At 38.1% G+C, this 24654-nt stretch overlaps 4 protein-coding genes and 2 long non-coding RNA genes across 13 annotated transcripts; 3 read left to right on the top strand and 3 right to left on the bottom strand.

Moving 5' to 3' along the window:
- Window positions 1-178: 178 nt before the first annotated feature.
- LOC122306954 lies at window positions 179-1323 on the top strand. Its single transcript, XR_006241582.1, has 2 exons — window positions 179-532; window positions 983-1323. It is a non-coding gene; the product is annotated as an uncharacterized LOC122306954 (long non-coding RNA).
- Window positions 1324-1418: 95 nt separating this feature from the next.
- Window positions 1419-9371, bottom strand: LOC122306953. 7 transcript variants are annotated; one of them, XR_006241577.1, is made up of 6 exons: window positions 9210-9371; window positions 8974-9107; window positions 8665-8806; window positions 5202-8403; window positions 4660-4828; window positions 3282-4532 (listed from the first exon to the last, which is right to left on the bottom strand). It is a non-coding gene; the product is annotated as an uncharacterized LOC122306953 (long non-coding RNA). The 7 variants fall into 7 exon arrangements; XR_006241579.1 differs by having other exon boundaries at window positions 4680-4828; XR_006241581.1 differs by lacking the exons at window positions 4660-4828; window positions 5202-8403 and adding an exon at window positions 1419-1739 and having other exon boundaries at window positions 4120-4532; window positions 9210-9369.
- Window positions 9372-10333: 962 nt separating this feature from the next.
- LOC122308099 (B2 protein-like) lies at window positions 10334-12640 on the bottom strand. The gene is made up of 5 exons (XM_043121273.1): window positions 11565-12640; window positions 11162-11262; window positions 10949-11032; window positions 10716-10826; window positions 10334-10612 (listed from the first exon to the last, which is right to left on the bottom strand). Exons 1-5 carry the CDS (start codon window positions 11965-11967, stop codon window positions 10559-10561), a joined length of 753 nt encoding a protein of 250 aa, XP_042977207.1. The 5' UTR covers window positions 11968-12640; the 3' UTR covers window positions 10334-10558.
- A 266-nt stretch (window positions 12641-12906) lies between these two features.
- Window positions 12907-15084, bottom strand: LOC122308098 (monooxygenase 1-like). Its single transcript, XM_043121272.1, has 5 exons — window positions 14669-15084; window positions 14532-14582; window positions 14207-14375; window positions 13877-14105; window positions 12907-13535 (listed from the first exon to the last, which is right to left on the bottom strand). The coding sequence occupies exons 1-5, from the start codon at window positions 14926-14928 to the stop codon at window positions 13024-13026; spliced, it is 1221 nt and encodes a 406-aa protein (XP_042977206.1). The 5' UTR covers window positions 14929-15084; the 3' UTR covers window positions 12907-13023.
- Window positions 15085-16485: 1401 nt separating this feature from the next.
- Window positions 16486-20265, top strand: LOC122307872. 2 transcript variants are annotated; one of them, XM_043120986.1, is made up of 7 exons: window positions 16486-17002; window positions 17108-17183; window positions 17273-17403; window positions 17505-17575; window positions 17814-17895; window positions 18558-18608; window positions 19677-20265. In XM_043120986.1, exons 1-6 carry the CDS (start codon window positions 16571-16573, stop codon window positions 18576-18578), a joined length of 813 nt encoding a protein of 270 aa, XP_042976920.1. In that variant the 5' UTR covers window positions 16486-16570; the 3' UTR covers window positions 18579-18608; window positions 19677-20265. The 2 variants fall into 2 exon arrangements, with proteins under 2 accessions (XP_042976920.1, XP_042976919.1); XM_043120985.1 differs by lacking the exon at window positions 19677-20265 and adding an exon at window positions 18903-19445.
- Window positions 20266-20912: 647 nt separating this feature from the next.
- On the top strand, window positions 20913-23194 carry LOC122307871 (putative clathrin assembly protein At1g33340). Its single transcript, XM_043120983.1, has one exon. It carries the CDS (start codon window positions 21683-21685, stop codon window positions 22883-22885), a length of 1203 nt encoding a protein of 400 aa, XP_042976917.1. The 5' UTR covers window positions 20913-21682; the 3' UTR covers window positions 22886-23194.
- Window positions 23195-24654: the final 1460 nt, after the last annotated feature.

Here is a 24654-nt window from a genome sequence, read left to right as displayed (position 1 = left end):
AAATAAAAATTATATATACAGTTACTTTTACACATTTTACTAATATGATTAGTTATATTATTTTATTTTTTAATATAAAATAACTGTACTTAAAGAATTAAAAAAAAAAAAAGAGTAATGCTACGGATCAGCCACTGTTTACGGCTGATGCGTAGCACACCTTACGTGTCACTTTTTTTTTATTTTTTTTAAATCAAATCGTGCGTTTCATCGGTTTGAATGCCGCCGCCCTCTCCATTCCACGCCACTCCAAAATTCAAAACTAGCGCTCCTCACTCTCCAAGACATTTCGTTTCGGTTATTTTCAAAGAACATTTATTCCCTTAACGATGGAGGTCGTGAAGACGACAAGGGGAGCGGGAGGTAGAAGAGGTGGAGATAGGAACAAGTCGGTCTGAAGTCTATCAAGGTTGGGCTTCAATTCCCCTTGGGTCGGATTGCTCGGTATTTGAAGAAGGGTCGCTACGCTCAGAGGACAGGCTCTCGTGCTCCGATCTACCTCGCCGCGGTTCTTGAATATCTCATTGCTGAGGTACTTTTAGATCCTGGATACACCTTTTGACCTTTTTGCCATTGGCATGTTTTCATTTCGAGTGGTAGTTTGCTCTTCTGTGTTTGTTGCTCAGACACTGAGGAATAGAAAAGTGAGATCTTGAGTATTCACTTCTTCTTCCCGAATTATATAGACACTGAGAGAAAGGAAATGTAGATGAGCATCCTTGGTGTTTAGCAATTTATTTTTTTTGCATCAGATAGAACTTCAGTTTCTTTTTTATTCTCAATGGTGTTGGTAAATCTTTTCCGCATGGCTCTTAAGTTTATCTTGGTGAACTCTTTTCGTGTGTCGCTAAATGTAGAAAAAATGAGAGGAAGTCAGATGCTAGAATATGAAATACGGATTCTCGGAATCATTGTGTCATTTGTGTCAAATCATGAAATGCACCATGAATGATTACGGGTAACTTGCTGCTTTGTACTGTAGGGGATGTGTAGAATTGGAGAGCAGAAGAGGAAGAAGAAATGATGATAAAAGAGTTACAGAGAGAAGGCATCCATAGGCGTTGGGACAGTGCTCCAAGTGACAGCATCCAAGTGAAGGTGTCCATAGGTGTTGGGACAGTGGTTACTGAATTGCTACATATTTAGTTCTTGTATAGTGTTATTACAGTTGTAGCATTTTAATTTGCTATATATTTAGTTCTTGTATATTGCTATTACACAATGTTATAGATTACGCGCTTGAAAGAGTTATTAGTGTTATTAAAGTGTTCTTACAGTGTATATTTCACTTCAAAGAAAATGTATGTGAATTATTTGACAACAGTTTTTCCTTGAAAGAGTAGTCCTCTTTCTTTGCTTTTATGTTCTCTTTCCATTCTCATACTTTGAAAACAGAAAGTAATTAATAGAACTGAAAATAAAGTGAGCATCAAGAATAATTACAGTGTTAGTTTGCTGTTAATATAACTGTTGTTAGTTTATTACAGTGAAACGACGATTTACAGTGAAAATGATGATCTTCGAATAAAGTACGAAGATTGCGAAAAGATCCATTTTTGTTTCATTCATGAGATGTGTACAAGCAGTTTTCATAAAGTAAAAAATAATGCTTGAAATAATAATATTTGATACATCAACAAGAGCAAAGGAAGAATATTGCATCATATGTTCCTTGGACCACAGCAGAATATCTTGAGTCTTAAGAAATCTGTAGCTTTCTGGCTGCTGCTCTCGTAACTCTGTAAAAGGAAACAAAAAATTAATTAATTTCTCTTGTTGGAGCTACTCATGTCAGTAAAAACGAGTTCAAGCAATGGAAGTTATATTTGCGTCTTCATCGATGTAGTTCTGTAAAATGTACTTCATAAACTTGGAAATTAGATTGAGCAATTGGTGGGAGTACTAGCCAATAATCTAGGATCACCTTGAGATATTAGGGTCATGCAGATCCTGATACCAAAAGTACTCATGGTTCTAAACTCATTCTATTCTTAAAGTTTCTTCAAATAAAACTTGTTTTCATGAATCATAACCATATCGTGGAAAGAAGAAATCTTTTTCATTGCTCTTCAGACAGTCAAAAAAATTATTAAAATGAAAAGTACAGTTAAGTCGTGAAGAATTGCATCGCAGAGTTTTTTTTATTAATCAAAATATCAAATAGTGTATTGACTCAGCTATTCCTACCTTCGTTGTGATTCTTAGATCTTGTATTGCAAGTGTAGAACAAGAGGTTAAATGGTTTGTCAATGATTCTTCGATATGAGATGTGCAATGATTTATGGTCAAAGGTTTAACTTATAGAAATTTCTCACCACCGAGCAGAGTATGTGAGAATCCAGCCCTACAGTTTTACATTTGAAGGCCAACAAGGATATTGTTCATTTTGTTTATCAAGAAAAAAGAAAATTCAAGCAGAAACACCCAAAAAAAAAAAAGGTTAAATAAAAAATAGTTTCATTTCAATAAGATTCTTCGAAACCATGAGACTCGCTGAATAGAACAAGCAAAGAACAAAATCCTGACCTAAGCAAAAGCCTCTCATGTCAGGAATTTTTTTCTTTGAACTTCAGCTCAAGAGAAAATTGAAAAAAATAAATAAAAAAACTGAAAAGATAGTCTGTAGGTTGTAATTTTATTAAATCAACAACCACTACTACAACCGGAAAGAATTAAAAAGAGATCTAAGAAATTCATGTTTCCAATTTCATCAATAGTTTAACAAATATATTATAGAAGCATCAACCCGTAAATCTGGCAAAAGTGAAGGATAACAAGTTATGAGCGAAAGACAAAGTATTGACGAGAAATAGAGTGAATTTTGGAGAGATCAATATCTAGGAAAAAAAGAAGGAAGATAAATAAGATTGATATATACACAATATACACTTTATTGACGGAAGAGTTAACTCCAAGGTCACTCTGTAATTACTCTCGGATTTCACGATCCAAATTTGCGTAACTCGGACCAATGCGAAAAGGGGAGGGGAGCCAACACCCAATATTTATAGTTGCACACTGGCTTATTTTAAGCAATCCAGAAGCTTTGAATCCATGGCTAGGCTGGTTTAATCCATGGCTAGGCAAGGGGGGTGGGGATGGGTGAGAGGTTGGGCGACGCGGGTTTTTTTGGAGGGGGGTGGGGGAGAATTTCAAATGAAGTGAAAATGAGAGAGGGGGAACGGGAACGTGCAGAAGGGATAAAAAGGTAAATGCATCTTAGGCCACGTAAGGTGTCCTCCGGCTGAAGCTAAATAGTGGCTGATGCTAATATTTATTCAAAAAGAGGTGGTCTCAAGCTGGGCAACGGTAATAAAAATAGTGGCACTGAGTAACTCTTATTAACAAAGAAATTATAATTAAAAAAGAAAAAGGAGAAAAAAAAGAAGAAGCAGAATATAAGTGCAGACAGTCCCAAACCGCCATTGAACCCTCGATAAAGGAACCCACTCTACAATCTACGTTCCTGATTACTCGCTTTGGAAGACCCTTTTGTTGACTCTCCTTCCATCTCGTCGTCCGTAGGTTAACAGCGAACAAGCGGGCGAGCCGCCAAGCGATGGTTGTGAACGAAAGGCCGTTGAAGAGGATGAAGAGAAGGATATTCGCCGATCTGAATGACTTTTTCAGTTTCCCGGCCACGGAGGAGTCGGAGTCGACCGTCGGAGTCCACAACCACCAGCAGCCCTTCAGGGACAGCGTCCGGGTGTTTCTGGAGAAGCACGCGCGGCTCGTGCTCACGCCGTCGGTGCTACCATGCCTGCTGACGTGGCAGGTCCTGCTTCGAGTAACCGACTGTCCGGATCCGGTTGTCGTGGTCCTCTACGTGGTGGAGGAGGACGTGACCGGATCTACTCGGAGATCTGTCTACTGTGACCAGTGCCGCGTCGTTGGTGAGTCGACTCGCATGAGATTCTTCAAAATATTAAATATATATATCGAGAGGATAACGTAACAGTAACTATTTAATTATTATTTAGTATTTTGTTTTTAATTCGAGTTAAAATTATGTTCTACTGGATTGCTTTTTCCAAAGGATGGAGTGGGCATCCAGTGTGCCGAAAGCGATACCATTTCATAGTAAGAAGGGAAGAGAGTGGGCTTGCGATGGATGGTTACCAAAGGTCGTGTTCGAGATGCGGAAACCAGCTCTCTGAATCAAAGAGTATATGTCAATGTTGGAGCTCTGCGATTACAGTGGATGATGATTCTGAAGACTGGGTGCATCGTCAACTTGAAGATCTTACTCATCTTCTGCATGGTGTTGTTCACTCCAATGGCTATGCCCACCTTCTTACACTTAATGGCAAAGAAGGAGGCTCCAAGTTCCTAGCCGGGCGTGACATTATGGACTTCTGGGACAGGCTCTGTACGTCACTTGGCGTCAGGTGGCATTCTATTTCTATTTCATGTCTAATACTTTCTCTTGGTTTTGGATTCATTGCCCATTGCGCCCAATTTTCTGGAATGCGCTCTACGTGTTGGATTCATTGCCAACACCACCACCAATACTTCATCATAAAAATTTCCACCTGTTCAGGGAGAGTTTGAGCGACCAATATATATATATATATATATATATATATATATAATTAAAGCTTTTGAGATGCTGCCAAGAGAAACAAAGAAAAAATCTAGAAATAAATATAAAAAACTAACACAATGTGGCGAGGGTGTACTCTAAGACAGAGACAAGGACTGTCTTTATTATGGGCAGCGGGGCACTTTTAACTTTTGTATTATTGGCAAATTAGTCTGGGACGTAATGCTCTTGCATTTGTTTCAACCCTTGGTTGGCTGCTATAAACATGCAAAACTTTTCCTTGGCCTAAGTAGACAACCAAAAAGAAACAAAATTAACACTTAATAACGTTGCCGCTGCTATTCAAACTGTATAAAACAGTAAGAAACAAAATGTAATAAAAAATAATCAACACTCCAGAACAGGAGGAAAACTTTTCCACGTGTTTCTTTCATGACAATCTCATTCTTTCATCGCAATTGTTGCATGATTGACATTTTAACTGACTAGCACAAATGAAATTCATTTGTTGATCAGGAAGGTTAGCGTTATGGATGTATCAAAAAAATATGGGATGGAGTACCGAGTACTTCATGCAATTACCAAAGGTCATCCTTGGTATGGAGAATGGGGTTACAAATTTGGTGCAGGGAGCTATGGTCTCACAGAGGAGGCTTACCAGAAAGCTGTAGATACAATATCGGGCATGCCCTTGTCCTCGTTTTTGTTCCAGGGGAGGGGAGCTCGAACTCATCTGCAGGCCATTATTGCTTTCTACCAGTCCCTATCGGACACCCCACTACGAACAGTCAAGGATCTTTTCTCTTTTTTGCTGAGTTTGATCCATAAAGTTCGCAAGCAACTGAAGCCAGGTACATCTGAGAAGCCTGAGTTCAGCACCTCAAATGTGTTGGGGGCATGGACAAGTAATGATGTTGTACGTGTGCAAGAAGCTATTATTAAGGTGCTACTTGCAGCAGCTGGTGAGGCCAACTGGGTGACAAGACGTGCTCTTAAGGGCGCAATGTGCAAGTCGGCATCTCCCGGGCTTCTTGATTATTGCCTTAAGCACTTGGGAGGGAAGCTGGCAGCCAATGGCATGGTGGTTGTGTCTCATTACAATCCCATTTCCAGTGCGGTGGAGTTCAGGTAAAGAGGGCAAAGATTCTTTGGTTTGAGTTGCTTCAATATTTCCATTCATGCATTAAATTGTGTTCTGACCTGGATTTGACAAACAGGCTTGAGCCTTCTAGTCTTGTGCACAATGGATTTCATTTGAATTTGAACCATCCATCAGAGGAGCAAATTGTTTGTGATCTGAAATCTTTATATGAATCAATTCTACACCCAGATACCATGGTGAACTTTAAACCCCAAGCAATGTGGGAACGTCTCTTTGACTCTGCAACTAAGCTTCTTGACTGCAAGCAATTTATGAAGGACTATGAGCCTGATAGAATTGCAGCCGAGAACCCTTCTGCCATACAGCTCTGGTGTCATGTTGAGCTCTCTGATCGGCCTAAAGATGACCTAGCACTACCTCCAGAGCTAGTGGTCTTGCCCTTGAATGCAACTGTTGCAGACCTTAAAAGTGAAACTACTAAAGCTTTTCAAGAAGTGTATGCCATGTTTAGAAGGTTTCAGTCTGAGAAACTACCCGAGTTTGGCTTTATAGAGGATTCAATTACTTTGAGATTCTTGGTTGGATTGAGTGCATCAATTCGAATTCAAGGAAGATGCCGTGCTAAACACGGGCTGCACCGCTTCCGGATGGAGAGGGGAATGGAGAAATGGACGGTTGATTGCACATGTGGGGCTAAGGACGATGATGGGGAGAGAATGCTGGCTTGTGATACTTGTGGTGTTTGGCAGCACACTAGGTGTGCTGGAATTGACAACTCAGATGCAATCCCGACAAAGTTTGTTTGCATGAGTTGCTTAAAATTATACAGCAAGGAATATAGAGAGGTCACTAATTTTTGTTGTGAAACTAATGGGGATTTGTTACCCAGTACATCTTGTAAGGAGGAAGTTGTGGCAGATGGCCCTGGCATTGCCTCCATAACTTTGCCATTTAGTGTAGGTTGACAGTGTAGTGGTTCATCTTGTATATGTACAGTTTCTATTTTCGACTACATGCTGTTCAACAGTTTTGCCCAATTTATAAAAGCTTTAAAAGAAGCAAAATTTTTGCAAGCCTGTTCATAGATGCAAGTAAGGCCACATTTGGATTGCAAAATTCTTTCATCTTATATTATATCATCTCAATATCTAAATATTGCAAACAGATTATAAATTTTTCTAAATTTTTAAACAACACAAAAAAACTAATTAAAATTTTTCAAATTTTAAAATAAAAATAATATTATAATGATATTTCAATTTTATAATATTTTTATTTAATTTTTTCCCTCATTTTTTAAAACCTTATAAAATATCTTAATTTAGATTATTTCAATACTATTTACAGATAACTTAATTTCATATTACTATCCAAACGAGGCCTAGATGAACTTTAAACCAATATTGTCTTTGAATACAAACAACTAAGAAGCTAAAATCTTAGAAATTGCACAAAGGGGACACTTACCTTTCCTATGACTAGTTTTTTTATTTATACCTCCTGGCTGTGCTAAGAGCATTCTCATCCGCTTTACTAAATGCTTGTTGTCTCTTACTATATATTTTGAGGAAAAATTTTGGGAAAACTTCAAAAACTTCCTCCCATCCGGATCTCTAAATTAGGGATTTGCTTTAGGATTGCTAAAATGGGAATATGGGGGAACCATTGTACATCCCTAATCAACACATCCGTTCGTTTCCTAAGGTTTGTCCCGTGTGAAAATCTCTTGAGTCTTGATTGCCTCGTTTGTAGATGGGGATTCAATTATTTTACAATAACAAGTTTCTAATTTTTCCATTCTTTGTTTGGTATCAGATTTCTCTTTGAAGTCTGCAAGTACACTTCCATGTCAGCTGTTTGCTGCCAGTCATTTCTTTCTCCAACTGAGCGATAATCCTAGTGGTGTTCTAGTCACACAACTTCAATCGGAGACAACTATCACCTGGGCAAGATCTATGACCATGGCGCTGTCTGCCGAGAACAAGCTAGGGTTCATCAACAGAACGATTCTCAAGCCAGCAAATCCTAATGACCTGCTTCTCTCTTCTTGGATGCGCTGCAATAATATGGTGATTTCTTGGATTTTCAATTCCTTTTCGAGTGAAATTTTTGCTAGTATTGTCTACATAAACACTACCTACGAGATCTGGACCAATCTAAAGGAGTGTCTCTCAGAAGATGGTTCGCACATTTTTCAACTTCAAAAGCCTATTTCACTAACCTGAAAGCTCTTTGGGATGAGTTGACTAATTACAAGCCGGTTCCAGCTTGTTCTTGCGGAGCAGTCCATACTCTTAATGCTTATGTCCAACAAGAGCATATTCGTCAATTCCTAATGGGACTCGATGAGTCTTTTTCCATTGCAAGGGCCTAGATCCTGTTAATGGAGCCTTCACCTGCTCTTAACAAGGTTTTATCACTTACATTGCAAGAAAAGTAACAGCGTGAAATCTCAGATGGCACTATCCCCTCCTCTGAAGCACATGCTTTTGCTGCTAATTCTGATAATCCACGCTCTACCAAGCCTTTGTCCAAGAAGGAACGACCAGTTTGTAAGCATTGTGGACTCATGGGCCATGTAGTCGAGAAATATTATAAACTTCTCCAGCTCATCAATTAGTTAGAACTTAATAACAGACTGAGTATATCATCTGAATAGGCACATGGTAAAATGTACAAGTGACAGTGTTATGAATACACTTGATAATTTGCAACAAGCATGTTTTGTCCAGGATTTCAAGATCAAACTATGCATCCCCTGGAGTATAAGAAAGTGTCCGTGAGAACAAATTTGTAATCATATATTTTTTTAAACCCAGCAATACGTATTAAGCAGATTACAGTGTACATAAATTAATTTACCAGTTAAGATTTACAAATTAGGCACTTACTACACTACAATTCAACCACAAGAGAACCTAGCATATTATGTTCTATTGTCAATGCACAATTTAAAATCCGAAAGAAATCTGTCTAAGATGAAGTTCTAACTAATTAAGAAAGTTCGAAATATTGGTACCTCCATTGCACGGTCAACTTCTTCTTCAGTAGCACCCGTCTACATAAAGGATGTTCCCTGATAGCAAATCCCATTATCAAGAAGATGTCTTGCAGTCTTTTGCCATCATTCTCAGGATTTGCCGCGTAAAACGATGAATAAACTATGAAGCACACAAAGAATACAATGATATTCAATTATTGAAAAAAATTCAAATTTATACAACATACGCATATATTCACAAAGATTCTCCTTCTAATCAGGTGCTAGAGTTTATATATTATGCAAAGATATGATGATGAAAGAAAAAGGGTAAGGGTTTGAATTTACTTGTGATGGATCTGACCGAGATCAAGGGAAGCCGGGTTTCGCATTCGATCATTAAATCGTAGAATGTGACCGATGTAGACGCTGCCGGTGCTGGCTACATTGATCAGAAATTGGAAAGTCTACTTCGTTTGTCCCTGTGATTCCGAAAAAATTGACGACAATAAGAAGTCCGCCAACAGAGCAGCAAGAACCTCTCTCTCTTAGGCTGAAAATAGAATTCAAAGAAACAGTTATACCTTATATATGGTATACGTCCCCTCCCCGCGCCGATCTCCTCTCCAAATCTTTACCCAGAACCAGCGCGAGCTTAACGATGAATGTTAGGTTTTGCACGAGATCCTGTGAGACTCTCATAATTACGGGGTAGTCTTTTAGTTTTAAATATGGACAAATTTAAATGGTTGGGATTTATTATTCTTCCTCTTCATTTTAATTTCTCAACTCATTAATCGATATCACAAACACGTTTTATGTAATTTCAGAAATTAATCATTTATATAAAATGTCACTTAATATATAATATATTAAGATTTATATAATTAATAATAATACAATTTATTGTAAAAAATAATTATGTAAAAAATGGTAATTAAAGATGATTTGAATTGACTATAATACTATCATCATTTGCATCTCCAAACATTATAAGCTATCGACAAAAGTCCGGTGACCATAATTTTATACGAAAGTTTTACATCACATATTTTTACTTAATTAATATGTAATTTATCATTTTTATTATTTTATTTTAATATTTTAATATATGTATTTAAATAAAAAGATAAAAATAATAAATTACATATTAATTAAATAGAGGGTGTAACACTTTCTCATCGGCCTGTAGCATTTCTCGAAAAATAATTTATATGCTACCACATTTCTTTCTTGAATTATCCTATGTACAAATTTAATGTTTAACACGTCAGCTTACAAATATTATAGATTGATATTGCAAGTTTTTACATTAGAAGCATGATTCGTATGTCAATACTAAAACTTGTAAATAAATTATATTTTCTTTCTTTTCTATTGGCATGAAATTGAAATGGAAAATTCTATACACCACTGTGTATAGAATGGGGACATTACATAGTGGTGTGGCATACGAAAATTCTATCTCACTTTCATCCTATTATGTATGATGTGGCATATTTATCACCATTAGATCATAGTTTAAGAATGGTGTATAGCATTACTCAAACCTTGGTCTCTTAGTCCAATTGCAATTTTTTATTTATTTATTTATTTATTTATTCTTTTTGTCTTGTTTTTTCAAGTTGGATGGTTGAGATTTTGAAGCACTCTTTCGCCCAATAATCTCTTGCTATGTATGGCAGTGAAAGGGAAACAACTTTGTTGATTTTGTGGCAGCACATGATAACATCAATAATACACTAATTCAAATTTTCAATTCTACAAGTCTGAGAGATAGCTGACTTTGCTTCAGTCTTTAGTTCTGAACATCATGATCCGGTTCTCAATGTGTAGTAGTCCTTTAACAGGTCCCTGAGGATCCTTGTCTATTCCTACATATATATATAGATGTCATGTGATCTTTAAGGAGCTCCAGTCTGCAGCAATTCTGCTATGTATCCTTGTAAAAATCCTCTTCTGTAAACAAGTCTAACAATCCAAGTGCCTGCCACAAATGAGATCTCAAATTTAATAACTAGTACTGTCTGAACTTATGTATAAACTGATAACGTTTTGTGGGTACTGAAGATTTCAGCATAGAAGCTTACCTCCGGCACGGTGAGCTGCAACCGGAACTTTGGGCCATCGTAGTGGTGCAAAATTGGCCTAAATGCATCTTCTTCTAATGGTTTGCATTTCTTCTTGATTCGAATTCTAACCTGGAATTATTTCCGAGCTTAACGATCTCATTTGCTTAAAACTTATTTCACAGAGTTGTTAAGATAATCAATGTATTGATCATTTTGCCTGTTCCTTCTTTTTTTTTTTTTCTTTTTTTTACCTGTGCTGGAAATCTTGATTCTCCTTTGCACTTCTTGTCTTCCCATGCCGTTGGGTCAATGTTTGACCCTCCAAAACTCACAGCCTTTTTCATTTCAAAAAATTAAAAAAAGGATCAAAGAAAAAGTTCATAATTGTGGATTTTCAAGGCCCAAGCAAATGAGCGGGAGTGGAAAATGAACTAGGCATTGAAATAGATTTGCAGCATGCAAACCTGGAATACTCCATGCAGCTGGTGTGCTGTGTAGTTGTAAAGGAAAAGGGGTAGGCCAGGGGTTATTGCCCTAACAGAGTCCTTATATTTCTGAGGCAGCCCTGCAAAAAAAAATAGACTAGTCAGAAGATTAGCTCAAATTATTATATGGTCGGTATGATCTCTAACATTGTAATTTGCTACTATGATCTACGAGGTATAACTGTTAAGTATCAAATCATCTTTGTTTTGGTCGAGTTCAATTCAGATATGTAATTTTGAATGACATGGTAGCTAAATCAGCTTAATGTCAACAGTTTGAGCCGAATCCATAGAAAACATGTCAAAAAGTTCTAAGATTTGGTGACCAAGGTAGGCTCCACGAAGTCTTACAGAACAATGACAACAAGATGAGTGAGCTTACCAAAGAGTTGGCGACGGAGATCCTCTTGCATTGTTTCATTGTTGCAAACAAAAATGAAGCCTCCCAAGACCTCATTCCTCGGCAGCATTTCTGCAGGTGGCAGCGTCTTGTGCCACTTATCAGGCTGCTGCCCATGAAAAGGATGCTGGATTTTCATCTCAGAAAACTTGAGTAACATATCGGGAAAGTGATTCTTTCTATAATGGCCATCATCATCTGTGTTTGCGTATCTTTCTGCCATTCTCAATTCATTGTCAAATGCAAGCCTTGATGCCACTGACCTCCATCTGTGATAATCATCCGTAGTGGCCACTGCTTGATGGAATTGGAATTCACTACCATATTGCCACAGAGTGCTTCCGCTAGCAAGGTTACTAATGGTAGTATCATTAATCATTGACATCGTGAGAGAGAGAGAGAGAGAGAGAGAGAGAGAGAGAGAGAGAGAGAGCACTCTTGAAACCTGCGAGTGAATGAACTTTGCCACGTTATAAAGATAGCAAAGGGAGGTACTTATTTTGGGTGGACAGAATTAACTTTCGGTACACAACAACCCTTGGTGTTTCTTTTCTCTTGCTTTTCAATCTTTAGCAAGAATTTGAACCAAGAGTCCGCCATCGACTTCCATAAAGTTATTTTACTGTACACCGTTTGTCATTTGATTTTTGAAATCTCCCTTCTGCTTTGATAGAAAGGCGATGAATGTATTCATTAGAACTGGTCCACTTTCGGGTCCACATTACCTACTTTGCTATGTTTTACACAGACAACGTGAAACGGATTAACGTCTCCTTGATGAGTCACAGAAAAAAGTTTCGTTCTTTAATTTTGAGCAGTCAGAAATTGGATCGGCAATAAACTTCTCTAAACAATGATTCACAATAATGCTTTTCTATTGGGTCTACCGCGGCACCTAAGACAATTGATACACTCATTGATTGGTGATGAATTTGCACATTGTTAGTTAAAACTGTACTCACTTTTACTCAAAGTGGGTAGCTCTGGCTTTCCACAGTCCCTATTTCTTGCTCCCTAATAATAAAAGGTTTTCTATACTCTGCTTAAAGTTTGCAGGTTTCTACACAATTTCTTTAAACAAGTTTTTTCATTTCTTTACAGCATCTTCTGTTTCTACCCCCACGAGGTAACAAAGTTTTCTTCAGAACATCTCCTGTTTCTACCCCTCACAACCTAGTAAAAAGCAAGAACCCACCCAAAATATCACACAAAAATCTCTCATCTGGAAAAGCAGTAATGATGCAATCCTGGTAGAACTTAGTACATATAACGACACCAATAAACTTGATCAATACTAGAGAAGAACATTTGACGACGCTGGCGATAAAAATATCAACACATGTAGGATTTATTTAATATTTTCATCTCTTTCTGAATTAGAGCGTTCAATTCAACAAGAGATATCTCTACTCTCCAAACTTGAGCTCTATAACGGTAGGTTTTAAAGGCGGCCGACTGGGTCCCTAAATAGAGCCATCATGGCAATGAGAACACCTAACTTCACCACCATTGGCGAAGAGCCTATTAGAAGCGTTCCCATAAGATAAGTTTGTGTAGACAACCACACTAGTCTCATCCTCCTCTCCTTCGCATATGCATCCAGTGCCTCTCCAACTTTCTGCACCATCCTGCTCCTGTCACCCTTTTCCAAATTTACCTCCAGCAACGTTGGTGCTAGGCATCTAGCAAGCACAATGGAATCTTCAACACCTGCTGAGCCACCCTGACCAAGGAAAGGACCCATTACATGCATTGCATCTCCTGCCACTGTCACAGTTCCTTTCCGAAACTTTCCGAAGAGGATGTCCCATGGTGCTCGATATCTCAAGTGCGTGAGGGACAATGAATTTAGGTCACTGCCATCGATGATTTCTATCATCTCTGTAGGGAAGCCCTTGACTGACTCCAGAGCAAGTTGCCTAATGAGCTCTGGATCTTTCCAGACATTTGAATCTGTTGATATAAATAATAAATAATAACCATATGTATCACGAAACAAATGTAGATCTTCTGCTACATAAGAAAACAAAGGGTCTTCAGCCACATTAGCTACCCATTAAATTGACGTAGGTGGGAACGGCACAACTTACCAGCACTGCCATGGAAGAAGTACAGTTTTGGTACTCCAACATTACATCAAGGTTGGAGATGAGAGGTTGTGGGAGAAAAATCTATGAAATGGCATCACAGTGCTGTGGAAGAAGTACAATTCCAACCTCAAGCCGCCAAGCGCAACATCAAGGTTGGAAATGAGACAGTTTGTAGGGGAGCGGGAGAAAATCTATGAACAGTACCTTCAGGGTAAGCTTGCAGAGCTACGAACCAAAAAACCAGCGTATCACTAACAGGAACTCTTCCAACCAGGGCTTGCCCTTTTATTTGGCGGATGAATTCAGGGGCAAGTCCATGACCATTTGGATAATTTGTAAAACCTCTCAGCGCACATGCAGATAAAAGCTTCGGGGGTTTTAGCTCAAGAAAATCCGCAATGACAGAGTTGGCTCCATCACATCCAATCACAATCTATACGATCCATCAGTAATTTGAATAAAATGGACAATAGTGAATGATCATACCCATTAAAGAGAAGTTAATCCTGGAAATTAAATTAATTAAAGAACTACCTCTGCCTTAATTATTTTTCCATCATGCATCTGAAGTATTGGACTTGAAGTCAGTGTGTCCAATCTTACAGAAACTATTTGGCATCCAAAGCGAACAGTGCCAGGCGGCAGATGAGCGGCTAGTGCTTCAATCAATTCACTCCGTATAACACATCGAGCTTCTCCTTCCCTGCCAAAAACCATTAAATAAAAAAATAGAACCTTGTAATCACTTCCAAATGTAAGGTCTATGCTTCCTCCCTCTTTTTTGAACAATATATCTTTGTTATTAACTATGGTTTAACACACACGAATATCGAAAATGAAAAGCTTATAAAGTAATTACGAGATGGGTGTTTCTCGTTGCTTTCCACTGTCAAGCCATGCAATCCGTGCCCTGCATTCATCGGTAGAAACAGTAAATGAAAGATGTACAGATTTGCGGTATCAGAAAAGGGTGGTGAGGCTGAGCTTGGGGCTTACACTTGAATTGGGAGGGACGTTTTTCTGAGCTCTGAACCAATACCCAGTTGATCATAGACACGCCAACCGTTAGTGTGAACAGCAATACCTCCTCCCGTTGTTCTCAGAGACTCTGATCTTTCCAAAACTACACTTTTAATTCCCTTTTTGTGAAGAGCAAGTGCAGTGGCAAGCCCACACATGCCACCGCCGACTATTACGATCTCTATATCTTCAACTGCGTCCATAAGATCTTTCCTTCCTCTGTTTTCTCCGTCCATGATAATTCTCTGTATCTCTCTTCTTAGTTCTTACACACCGGGTAGCAACTTGCACAAACGTTTAAGAGGAGAGGGCTATCTTGCTCTCCAACGTAAATTTTGCCATACCACAAGGTTGACCCGCCTCTGTACGGTCCATTTATCCTTGAAGTATCTTGTAAAATATCCATAGCCAATCGTTCCTTGATTTTGATGGAACGAGCATTATCCATGTCATTGTCCTCCCCCAATGAGTCCCTACCTTTCTTACTGGCCTTCTGAAGGATTCAAAGTTGGCATGTTGACCAATGTGAATCGTCTTTATTTATTTTTTTTGGACCCCATGTAGCGCGTAGTCACTTCGGGCTCCCAACTGTTCTTGTTGACCGTTCAATTTCCAAAGGATTGAAAGGCGGCGTATTGTTCAGAGCTCAAATGCGATTTTGTTTTCTTTAGTTCTCTTTTACTTTATTTTTATCGATTTTATAAAATAAATTAATAAAAAATGATAGAAAAATTCTTTCTAAAATAAATAAATGTCGCGTTTCAAGGTGGAAAAGATATTATATTTCCGTATCTGCCAAGTTTCCAGCTAATCCTTAAAATATAAATAGGGCTTTACAACATATAAATTGATGTATTAATATATCATTTATAGTGAAGATTATTTTAATTTTAAAAGAATTTTCACACCAATCATTTGTTAGCTTAATTGATGTGAAAAAATTTTACATTAACGATATGTTGGATGTGTTAAAAAATCGTGTGGTAAATAGATTTTCTCATAAAAATACATCATGATTGGAAATAATAAAACTTTATTGATAGAAAATGTTGGGTTTTTGTTTATCTATCAAAACAATGTTATTTAAGGTATATTTATGTATTTTTATTGTCATTTTGGGATATTACATGCTAAGGGCATTAGATTATTAGATTTGCATCATCAAATAGGATACACCTTTTAAAGTATGACACCGAGGAGATGGGGCAAAAGAGATACGTGTTCCTTAGACTATTTGTGAGATCCATCATGCCCCATGACAATGAAGGGTGGAACGGGTGAACCAAATGGTCTAAACGTGTCAAAAAAAGTTGAAACTCTTCTCGTTTTTAATACAAAATAAAGTTTCAAATTAATGTAATTATAGGTTAGATTTATTTTCTAATTAACTCATTTTAATTTATGTTTTTTATAAGATTTCTTTAGTAACCAATATTTTTTCTTAACTATATTTCAAAAAAATATTTTTTAAATTAATATTGTAAGAATAATGCTAAAATCACCGATAAAATCTCTCGAGAGAGTTTACTGATTTATTTTAATTTTTTTAATTTAGTGATTAAGTAGTATTTTTAAGTGATATTATGATTTTTTTAAGAAAGATATTTAAAATGATTAACAAAAAAGTAAAAAGAAAAAAATAGTCTTACCGGTGGACGGGATCCACTTTGGTGGCCCTGGCACTTTGGTAACTGGTCCGGGTATTTGGGCTTATGTTGGTGACTGTACCCAATAATTTTGGGGCTGGGCTCGAAGCCTTGACCGGGTTTGTCCCGAATGCAATACAGTGCAGTGCTAGTTGAGGCAGCCGCAGCGCAGATATTAGTGAAAGGTTGAGGAAAGGAGGCGTTGCGGAAGAAATCCGAGAGAGAAGGTGAAATGGGGAGTCAATTGCTATGGAAATGGCATATCGGTTTGGGATATCATATGGTTCGTTCATGTTCTTCCTTTTATAATTATCCTTTTTCTTCATCATCACCAAGCTTAGTCTTTCATAAAGCTTCTTGCCCAACCCCACCACTGAGAATTTTAGGAACGGGAAGGGGAAGAGGAACTACGTGGGTGTGCTCGCAGCAAGAGCAACGATATACATATGAGACAGCTAATAATAACCGGAACAATGATGATGATGGTGATAAGAAGGCGTATGGGAATTGGAAGGGGAAGGAATACCTGGAAATGACGGACCAGGAGCTGATGAGGCAGTGCGAAATGGACACCTTTAAGGCCTCGGGCCCCGGTGGTCAGCACCGCAACAAGCGAGAGTCCGCCGTCCGTCTCAAGCACCTACCCACCGGTCTAATTGCTCAGGTTCCCTCCCTATATATATATTTTTTAAAAATTTATATCTCGATTATTTAATAATCTTATCGGTATTTGAAAAAGTTCCTTTTTTTTTTTTTGTGTGTAATGAAGGCTGTTGAGGATCGATCGCAGCACATGAACCGCGCTTCAGCTTTAGCGCGCCTCCGTACTCTCTTGGCACTTAATGGTAGGTAGGCCAACACTAGAGGAGATTACATTCATTCGTTCCCAATGGCTACTGATCGCTAAGCATTTTATTTTTCAAATACATTTTAGTGAGGAGCAGTGTGGACCTTGAGGCTTATTCACCACCTCCGGAACTCCTTCGGATTCTTCCTCCTAAGTCCACCGTCAGACCCTCCGACACTGGTCCCCAGATTGGACCAAACAACCCCAAATACCTTTTGGTATATATTCTGATTCTGCTTCCTTTTCTGTTTTTGTTTTTGTTTTTGTTTTAAATTGCAATTGGAGGAATATGATCGGCAACAACCATATTTGTTCGCAGGGAATGCAAGCTCTGTTGGATGTAGTTTTTGCAGTTGAGGGTTCTGTCGCAGAAGCGGCCAAGTTTCTTGGGTATATGACATATTGCCCTACGACTATTCTTCATTTTATTTTGTACTATGAGAATAGTATATCCATCTAACTTTCTTCTCCAACCTCCATCACTGCCCTGTTGATGTATATGGTTAGGCTTAAGTTTCTAGTAGGCTCTTTCCTTTTTGATGAATAACTTGAGAGGCATAAATATGAATGATTCCTTGCTAACACTGGCCTGGGACATCGGGTCTGGCCTTTCTACTATATTTCGCAGCTTAAGCACAGGTGCACTATCACGCTTAATACTCGCCAATGATTCTCTTCGAATGGCCGTCAATGAGCTGAGGACTTCTAAGGTACATCATCTGCTGAACATTACCTACCATTGCCATACCAAATGAATTAGAATTAAAAAATTACTAAGGTTTTAAAGATGGAATCTTTAATTTAACCATGGTATATCTTCCTTGGACGGTGAAATATTGAAAATTGTTCTGAAGTTGACCTCAAATGTTCCTGATTACTAGTATTAGTCTAAAATCAAGGCGTTGTTGTTTTTCTCCTTGTGACAAATGAATGTCTTGTGCTTGTTCTCTTCTTAGCATCTATTCTTGATCGAATGTGTAAGCTGGGTACAGAAGTATTCAGAAGAATGGCTGGTTTCTCTTCTTATCATCAATTTTTGATTGAATGTGTAGCTGGGTACAGAAGTATTAAAAAGAATGAAAAGGGAACTGAGAAGTTTCTGTGAAATCTGTCTTCACTGTTGCTTTCATTTTATGGATGTGTGCTTCCATCACTTGTCTACTGCCTCGTCATTCATTCTAGTTGATCAAAGTATGTGTATCTTCTTGAAGTCAGTAAATTTCATTTTTCTACTGTAGGAATACATCATTCTACTATTGTGCTTCTGTTTTGTTCTTATAAAGACAGAAAAGTATCTGCTTTTCAATTACGAGGACAGTTGGAAAAAAATGTTCTGAGTGCAATAATTGAAGTTATTATCGTACTTGTGCAGGGTATGAAGCCTCTCAAGTAGGAGTTCTTGGATGCAAATTGCACATGTCAGGTGCAATTCTCTATTTTTGATCTTTTCAAGCTAAGACAAACTCTTTGCACGGAAATTGGTCTTGTTGCTTAAAACCCCATATCAGCTTTACTGTTTAAATTACATGAATGTGGAATTCAAAAGATGCTTTTAAGCTGCCTCATTTACATTGAGGTTAATCACTGAAAATAGAACAGATGCAGGATTTGTCATTTTTGCTTCGATCCCCTTTGACCCCTTATTGTGTAGTTTTCCTTTCATTCCTTAAGTGTATGTAAAGTCTCTCTTCTTGGTGGGAGCTTCCATCTAATGCAGGACTTTGAAAGAGTTGCTATGGCATCGTCTTATATATGGTGTGACTCCAAATTGAAAAAACTCGTATGCGGCAGTCAGAGCACATATACCACTGGAAAATTGAATATGGTGGAATTCTTACCAGTCTGACTCTGATGTTCTGCATTGCTACTAACACTTTGAAATTAGAGAGGCGGACATGGTAGGATGCCATTCAGATTTAGTTAAATGTGTCAAGCTAGAGGAAGGTTATTTTTCCATCAGTGACAATGTCATTGATGGTGATCGGTGGGTTCAAAGTGGTGGAGAATGAGCAGTGAATGGGTGAATGCGTGTGATGAAATTGAACAACGGCGGGTTCAGTTATAGCTTATTCTGCATTGTAAAGTCAAATTTGAATGATATAGAAGATTTTTGTTAGGTTGCCAACAGCAATTCCCTATCGAAACTCTATTACCAATGCATAACCATCTCAGATTTTGTTCGGGTGCCGGAAGTTATGCTGTTTTCCATATAGACCGAATTCAAATTATATGTGAGTATTGACCATGTCATACTATGCTATATACACCATTGACCTATTAATTAAAAGTAGAGTTATTGTCAAACATTATTCACGTTGAAATGAATTAGACACCTTACAAACATTGGCTATAAAAAATTTGTCACCAATCACTAAGTATTTTCTCTGTATTTCAAGAATCATAAAGCAGCGTTTAAAAAGGCACTGGTGCAACATATTACGCATTCTTTCCTCTTTTTATTTTTGACGAAATTTATACTTAAATTATGCAGGTATATTTGTTCTGTTATTGCCTTAAAAAAATTGCAAGCCTCTTTTTTACTCTAATTACTGTGCGCATTGACACTTAAGCCTGTACAAGCAGCGAGAGGCTACATTCGGGTACTCGTTTTGCCTCCAGTCTCTTGCACTTACCCTCTTGAAATTAGTCTATATCCAAAGCCAAAGTATACTTTTAAAGGGCTGCGCAACCTCTTGGTGTTTGACACAAGGAATTGTCTCCAAATATCAGAAGCTGACAGATGTGAGCAGCTCAGTATGCATTCGATTGATTTACAAGGTAGTTGGCCGAATGACTTGGTGATTTTGTTCCTGCCCAGGCAAAGCTGCATATGCTAATAAACTACGACACGGGTAGCTGGGTTTGTTTTAAAGATGGTGCTATATCCGAGTCAGAGTCTATACATTGGTCATTCTAGTAATTAAAATTCCCAAAATGTATATTAGACATCATTGTTTGATCTGTTTGTGCTTTCTAGGGACAATATAGTGGGACTATGCTGCTAATACCAACTCAAGTATATAGTGGATAATGGCTAGAATATAATATGGCAAAGCATTTATTCTTTGGTTTTTCCCCTCTATGCAAGTTAAGTATCATGATGAAAGAATCTCACGTGGATGATTTTTATTTTTTATTTTTTTTATATATTAAAAAAAAAAAAAAACAAAAACAAAAACAAAAACTTTCAGGGTGAAAAAAAATGTTGTCTATGATGTGATGTTGCGAATGGGACAGAGTTCGATGCAGAAGAATCCTATTCCTGAAGAACGAGGTTCTTTCTCCCCACCACTATTAACTTTTGCATCGTTGACTCTTTGCTTATTGATTTATTCATATCCAAGAAAATTTAAAAAGCCTTCTAAGGGACTCTTTGTTATTCCCTCTCTTTACACTTCATTTTTTTATTTATTTCCACATTCATAACCATCCAAATCGCCCTTTTAGAAGTGGAAATGTGGATGAACACAATTAATTAGATCGAGTACAAGGAGATTCCAAGGCTTTTTAGTGGTGTACGTGGCCAATGAGCAAATTAAAGTACCTTTTCTTCTTTATCTGTATAAAATAAAACTGTCTCTTTATTCATCAATTCTCGTTGAGCTTGTTGGCCGGGGGCTGTCATTTTTCTCTCAAGGAAGCATATGCTTCATCCGTTCATCGTACAAAACAACTGCATGCAGTACAATATTTTCATCAAACTCAGTACAATCGTAGTTTTTTTTTTTTTTTTTTTGGGGTGCTGTGCTATCTGTGATCGGATCTGTGAATGGACCCTTTGAAGACGTCTGTTAGATCCCTCCAGTTAATAATCCCAATCACTCTTGCAGATCTCAAAAATGCTCATCGATGAAGTGAACTAAATCTACTTTTACCCTTTCAGAAGTTTTCATATGCCACCTTTTTGCATGGCTAATCTTCCAAAAACCAAGAACATACTAGAGTAATTTATGTGAGATCACAATCTCCGAGTTGGTATCCAAGTGTTTTTCTTTTTCGTGGTGGTTTTTTTTATCCATTTAACAATTAACAGTAGCGAATTTTTAGGTCTATAAATAAATTTTCACTCAAAATAATTAACATGCCGACGTGGTTTAACTTAATACCTTAAATTTATTTTACAATAAAAATAATTTAGCATTTCTCTTAACCGTCTATATCAGTTTCATTTCTACCGTCCTCGTTGACTTGTTTTCTTTGCAGGATATAATAATGATAGAGTTGTAGCCTCTAGGGCCTCAAGACTAGGAAAATTTATTTTGAAACTAACATTCTTCCACATAATGTCTCTCTGTTTTTAGGAGAGACGAGGCAGGCACTCTCGACATATTTTAAAATGTTAAGATTTGATTCTTCATCTCTTGTCCATTTTCAGTGTCTCTCCATCTGTCTCTTAACCCCTTTATATACGTGCACTCCTGGCCCAGCTGCTCTCTACACACTCAAATTGCTCCTGTCGCGGCATTTCTAGCTAGCGCACACAACAGAAGAAAGAAGATGAGGGTAGACATTCAGGGAAAGCTCCGGCTGGCTCTTGGCTCCGTAAAGGATCATGCATCAGTCGGAAAGGCCATGATACACAATCACCACGATGGCTTTTCCGATATAGAGATTGCAGTCCTGCGTGCCACCGGCCATGATAATTGCCCCGTTGACGACCAGCACATGCATGAAATCCTCTTCCTTGTCTCTAACTCTCCCGGATCCATCCCTTTTCTAGCTGAACGAATTTCTCGTCGTCTTTGCAAAACGAGAGACCGCACGGTGGCCCTGAAAACACTTGTTCTGATCCATCGCCTCCTGCGCGGAGGCAACCGTAGCTTCGAGAAACAGCTATGCGGCGCACATGTATCGGGCCATCTCCAAATGAGTACCCGTTGTTTTACCAAGAATGCTGACCCTTCGTTTTGTTTCTTACACAAATATGCAGCATACCTGGAAGAAAGGATGGGCTGGCTCATCAACCAAGCAGGCAAACTTGAACCCGTTGTGCCTAAAGGCTTGGAGTTTCGATATTATGAAAAGAAGTCAATCGGCATGGTATTTCGTAAATTGCCAAAATATCAACTACTTCTAGATAGGGTCCTAGATTGTTCACCAGTGGATGTCTTGCCTTCTGATAACCTGGCTCAAGCAGCTATGAGCAACACCTTGAAAGAGAGCTTTCAACTATACTTGACACTTTGTGAAGGCGTTGCGGCTCTTGTTAACATGTTCTTTGATTTAACAAGGCCGGCGAGGGCTTTAGCCTGTGACATGCTCAAGAAGGCTTCCCATCAAAGTCAAAAGCTTCATGATTTGTACGAGAATTCCAAAAGGATTATTGAAAACAAGAACTTGGAGTACCCTTCGGTTCAAATTATCACCATGGAGCAAATTATGGCATTGGAACAAAGCTTTGCCTGTTCACAAAACCTCCAACGTCCGGCTATGATCTCCCATGGCTCTGTATTCTGCAAGACTACTGGTGGTTCAGCTGCTCATGTCTTGGGCTGTATATCAAAATCAACCAAAACCCAAGTGGCAACAGCAGCGAAAGAAGGCAAAATGAATGAGAACAACAACAACGATATTAGTTCTTCTTCAAGTACTCTCTTCTCATGCGCACTGGAGACCAAAATAAGCATGGTATGGGTTGTGTTTGATGAAGATGATCCCAACCAATCACAAGGATCACTAGGCAAGACTCTTCGATTGTAAGGTACTTTGCGATCTTTCTGCCCAGCGTATGTAATCTAGGGGCTGTGCATATTAATGAGATTAATGAACACTTTTGACCATGGTTTTTCTAAACCCGTTTACAAGCATGGTGCCCGAGCTATATATGAACTCCGATCAACCAAGAAGTTATTGTTCATAATACGAGTGACCTTACTGGCTTGGTGCATTCATGAACGCAATTAATTTTCCGCTGTTCTTGTACTTTTAATCGGAGTATACGTTCTTGCATGGTACTTGCTTCTCGATTCAAAGGGGGAATTTGAGGGTGCATGTTTGAGCAATGAATATATAACAACTCTGGTCCAAATTCCTTAGTGATCATGAAGAGAATCTTATAATTTAGACCTAGTAACATAGTGGTCGCCAAGTTTTAGAAGAAACAGATGAAAAATAAGGAAGAACTGCAAATAAAAAGTAGGTATAATTAATGATAATTGATAAGTACTGAAGGTGTCAACACCAGACTTTGTGGACCAATGTTAATTATAAGTGGGAACATTCCGATTCAATCCGTGGGAGAGGAGAGTTAGATCAGGATGAGACTTGAGAGTCATCCACTAATCTTAAATATTTGCAAACAAATAGAAAAATAAAAAAGAAACGATAAAGAAAGAATCACAACCTGATGATGATCAAGACAACAGCGCAAATGATAAAGTATTCCCATGTGAACCATAAATTGGAATAATCCTCAGGATCTTCTCCATGCTTAGTTGATTTGGGCTATGCATTCATTGTCAATGGCTTAGAAAACAGATCGTGTAAGTTGCTCAAAAGGAATCGCCTCTTTAGTTAACTGTCATGACTAGCTAGGAAGAGATCGTCATGGCGCTTATATGTATATATAGGTGTCTTCTCTCTAATCAACGAATAACGTACAGATTAAGTAACTTAACGAATAATAATTCATAATTAGACATTTATAGTGATCGAATGCTAAATGGGATAGTGAATTGTGTATCTTGCTAATGATGCAAGTGGCAGATAGCATTTATACCATCATAATTATTTGCATAATCAAAATAGTAACATCATCCCATCCACGATTAGCAAGGAATAACTTTACTCTAAACATCATGACACCTAAAAGGTTTTTTGGCACCGAGCGCCTTCGTTTTCTCTCTCAAGCGAAAAAGCTCCCCAAAAAATGTTTCAAAACTTTACCTTATCCTCCCGTCTATATAGTCTAGATATTGTCCTATCTTGTCCAATTTTTTTGGGAGGGTCTAGTTTTTCCTTTATTTTTTGACCGTAGCACAACGAAGTGCTGATCTACTGCTTTCTGATCGCTCACGACCACCACGCACTGCACTGCAAGACTCACTAGCTGCCACTCTTTCAAAAGACAGAAGACAACAGTCAAAAAAAGTGATACACGTGTTTCACGCACACAAAGCCCAAATCTCATTTGGATCTCATTCGCTATCACACCAAGATGAGAATGTCGCCACCACGCGTGGCATTTTTGGGGTTAGTGGTTTTGGATCTCTTAGATCCGACAAACCTCCACTCTGATCTGACAAACCTCCACTCTCTTAGTATAGAGCATGATCCTCACGTGCTACCACAATTTCTGGCAATCGCCCGTCGGCGATTCAACACTTATTCCACTTCCTATTTTCCTATGTTATTGCTTATCCTAACCAAGAATCGTGAAAAAAAGATAGTAAAAGTTTCGTTCAATCAGTCCAGACTAACGACATATAGCATAGATCTATTCATTGTGGCTTTTGATTATAGTATATAGT

The sequence above is a fragment of the Carya illinoinensis genome, chromosome 4, assembly GCF_018687715.1.
Source record: "Carya illinoinensis cultivar Pawnee chromosome 4, C.illinoinensisPawnee_v1, whole genome shotgun sequence".
Taxonomy (NCBI): domain Eukaryota; kingdom Viridiplantae; phylum Streptophyta; class Magnoliopsida; order Fagales; family Juglandaceae; genus Carya; species Carya illinoinensis.
The sequence above is the reverse complement of the archived record's forward strand: the minus strand, read 5'-3'. Positions and strand labels throughout refer to the sequence as shown.

What these genes read in the sequence shown, in the direction of transcription:
- LOC122307872 (XM_043120986.1), top strand. Translation starts at nt 16,571, where the DNA reads ATGGGGAGTCAATTGCTATGGAAATGGCATATCGGTTTGGGATATCAT. An exon ending in TACTCTCTTGGCACTTAATG is followed by an intron (nt 17,184 to 17,272) that starts GTAGGTAGGCCA and finishes AATACATTTTAG; the next exon opens with TGAGGAGCAGTGTGGACCTT. An exon ending in GAAGCGGCCAAGTTTCTTGG is followed by an intron (nt 17,576 to 17,813) that starts GTATATGACATA and finishes TATATTTCGCAG; the next exon opens with CTTAAGCACAGGTGCACTAT.
- LOC122308098 (XM_043121272.1), bottom strand. Translation starts at nt 14,928, where the DNA reads ATGGACGGAGAAAACAGAGGAAGGAAAGATCTTATGGACGCAGTTGAA. An exon ending in ACGTCCCTCCCAATTCAAGT is followed by an intron (nt 14,583 to 14,668) that starts GTAAGCCCCAAG and finishes CGATGAATGCAG; the next exon opens with GGCACGGATTGCATGGCTTG. An exon ending in CAACGAGAAACACCCATCTC is followed by an intron (nt 14,376 to 14,531) that starts GTAATTACTTTA and finishes GGTTTTTGGCAG; the next exon opens with GGAAGGAGAAGCTCGATGTG.
- LOC122308099 (XM_043121273.1), bottom strand. Translation starts at nt 11,967, where the DNA reads ATGTCAATGATTAATGATACTACCATTAGTAACCTTGCTAGCGGAAGC. An exon ending in TCTCCGTCGCCAACTCTTTG is followed by an intron (nt 11,263 to 11,564) that starts GTAAGCTCACTC and finishes TTTTTTTTGCAG; the next exon opens with GGCTGCCTCAGAAATATAAG. An exon ending in AGCTGCATGGAGTATTCCAG is followed by an intron (nt 11,033 to 11,161) that starts GTTTGCATGCTG and finishes GAAATGAAAAAG; the next exon opens with GCTGTGAGTTTTGGAGGGTC.
- LOC122307871 (XM_043120983.1), top strand. Translation starts at nt 21,683, where the DNA reads ATGAGGGTAGACATTCAGGGAAAGCTCCGGCTGGCTCTTGGCTCCGTA.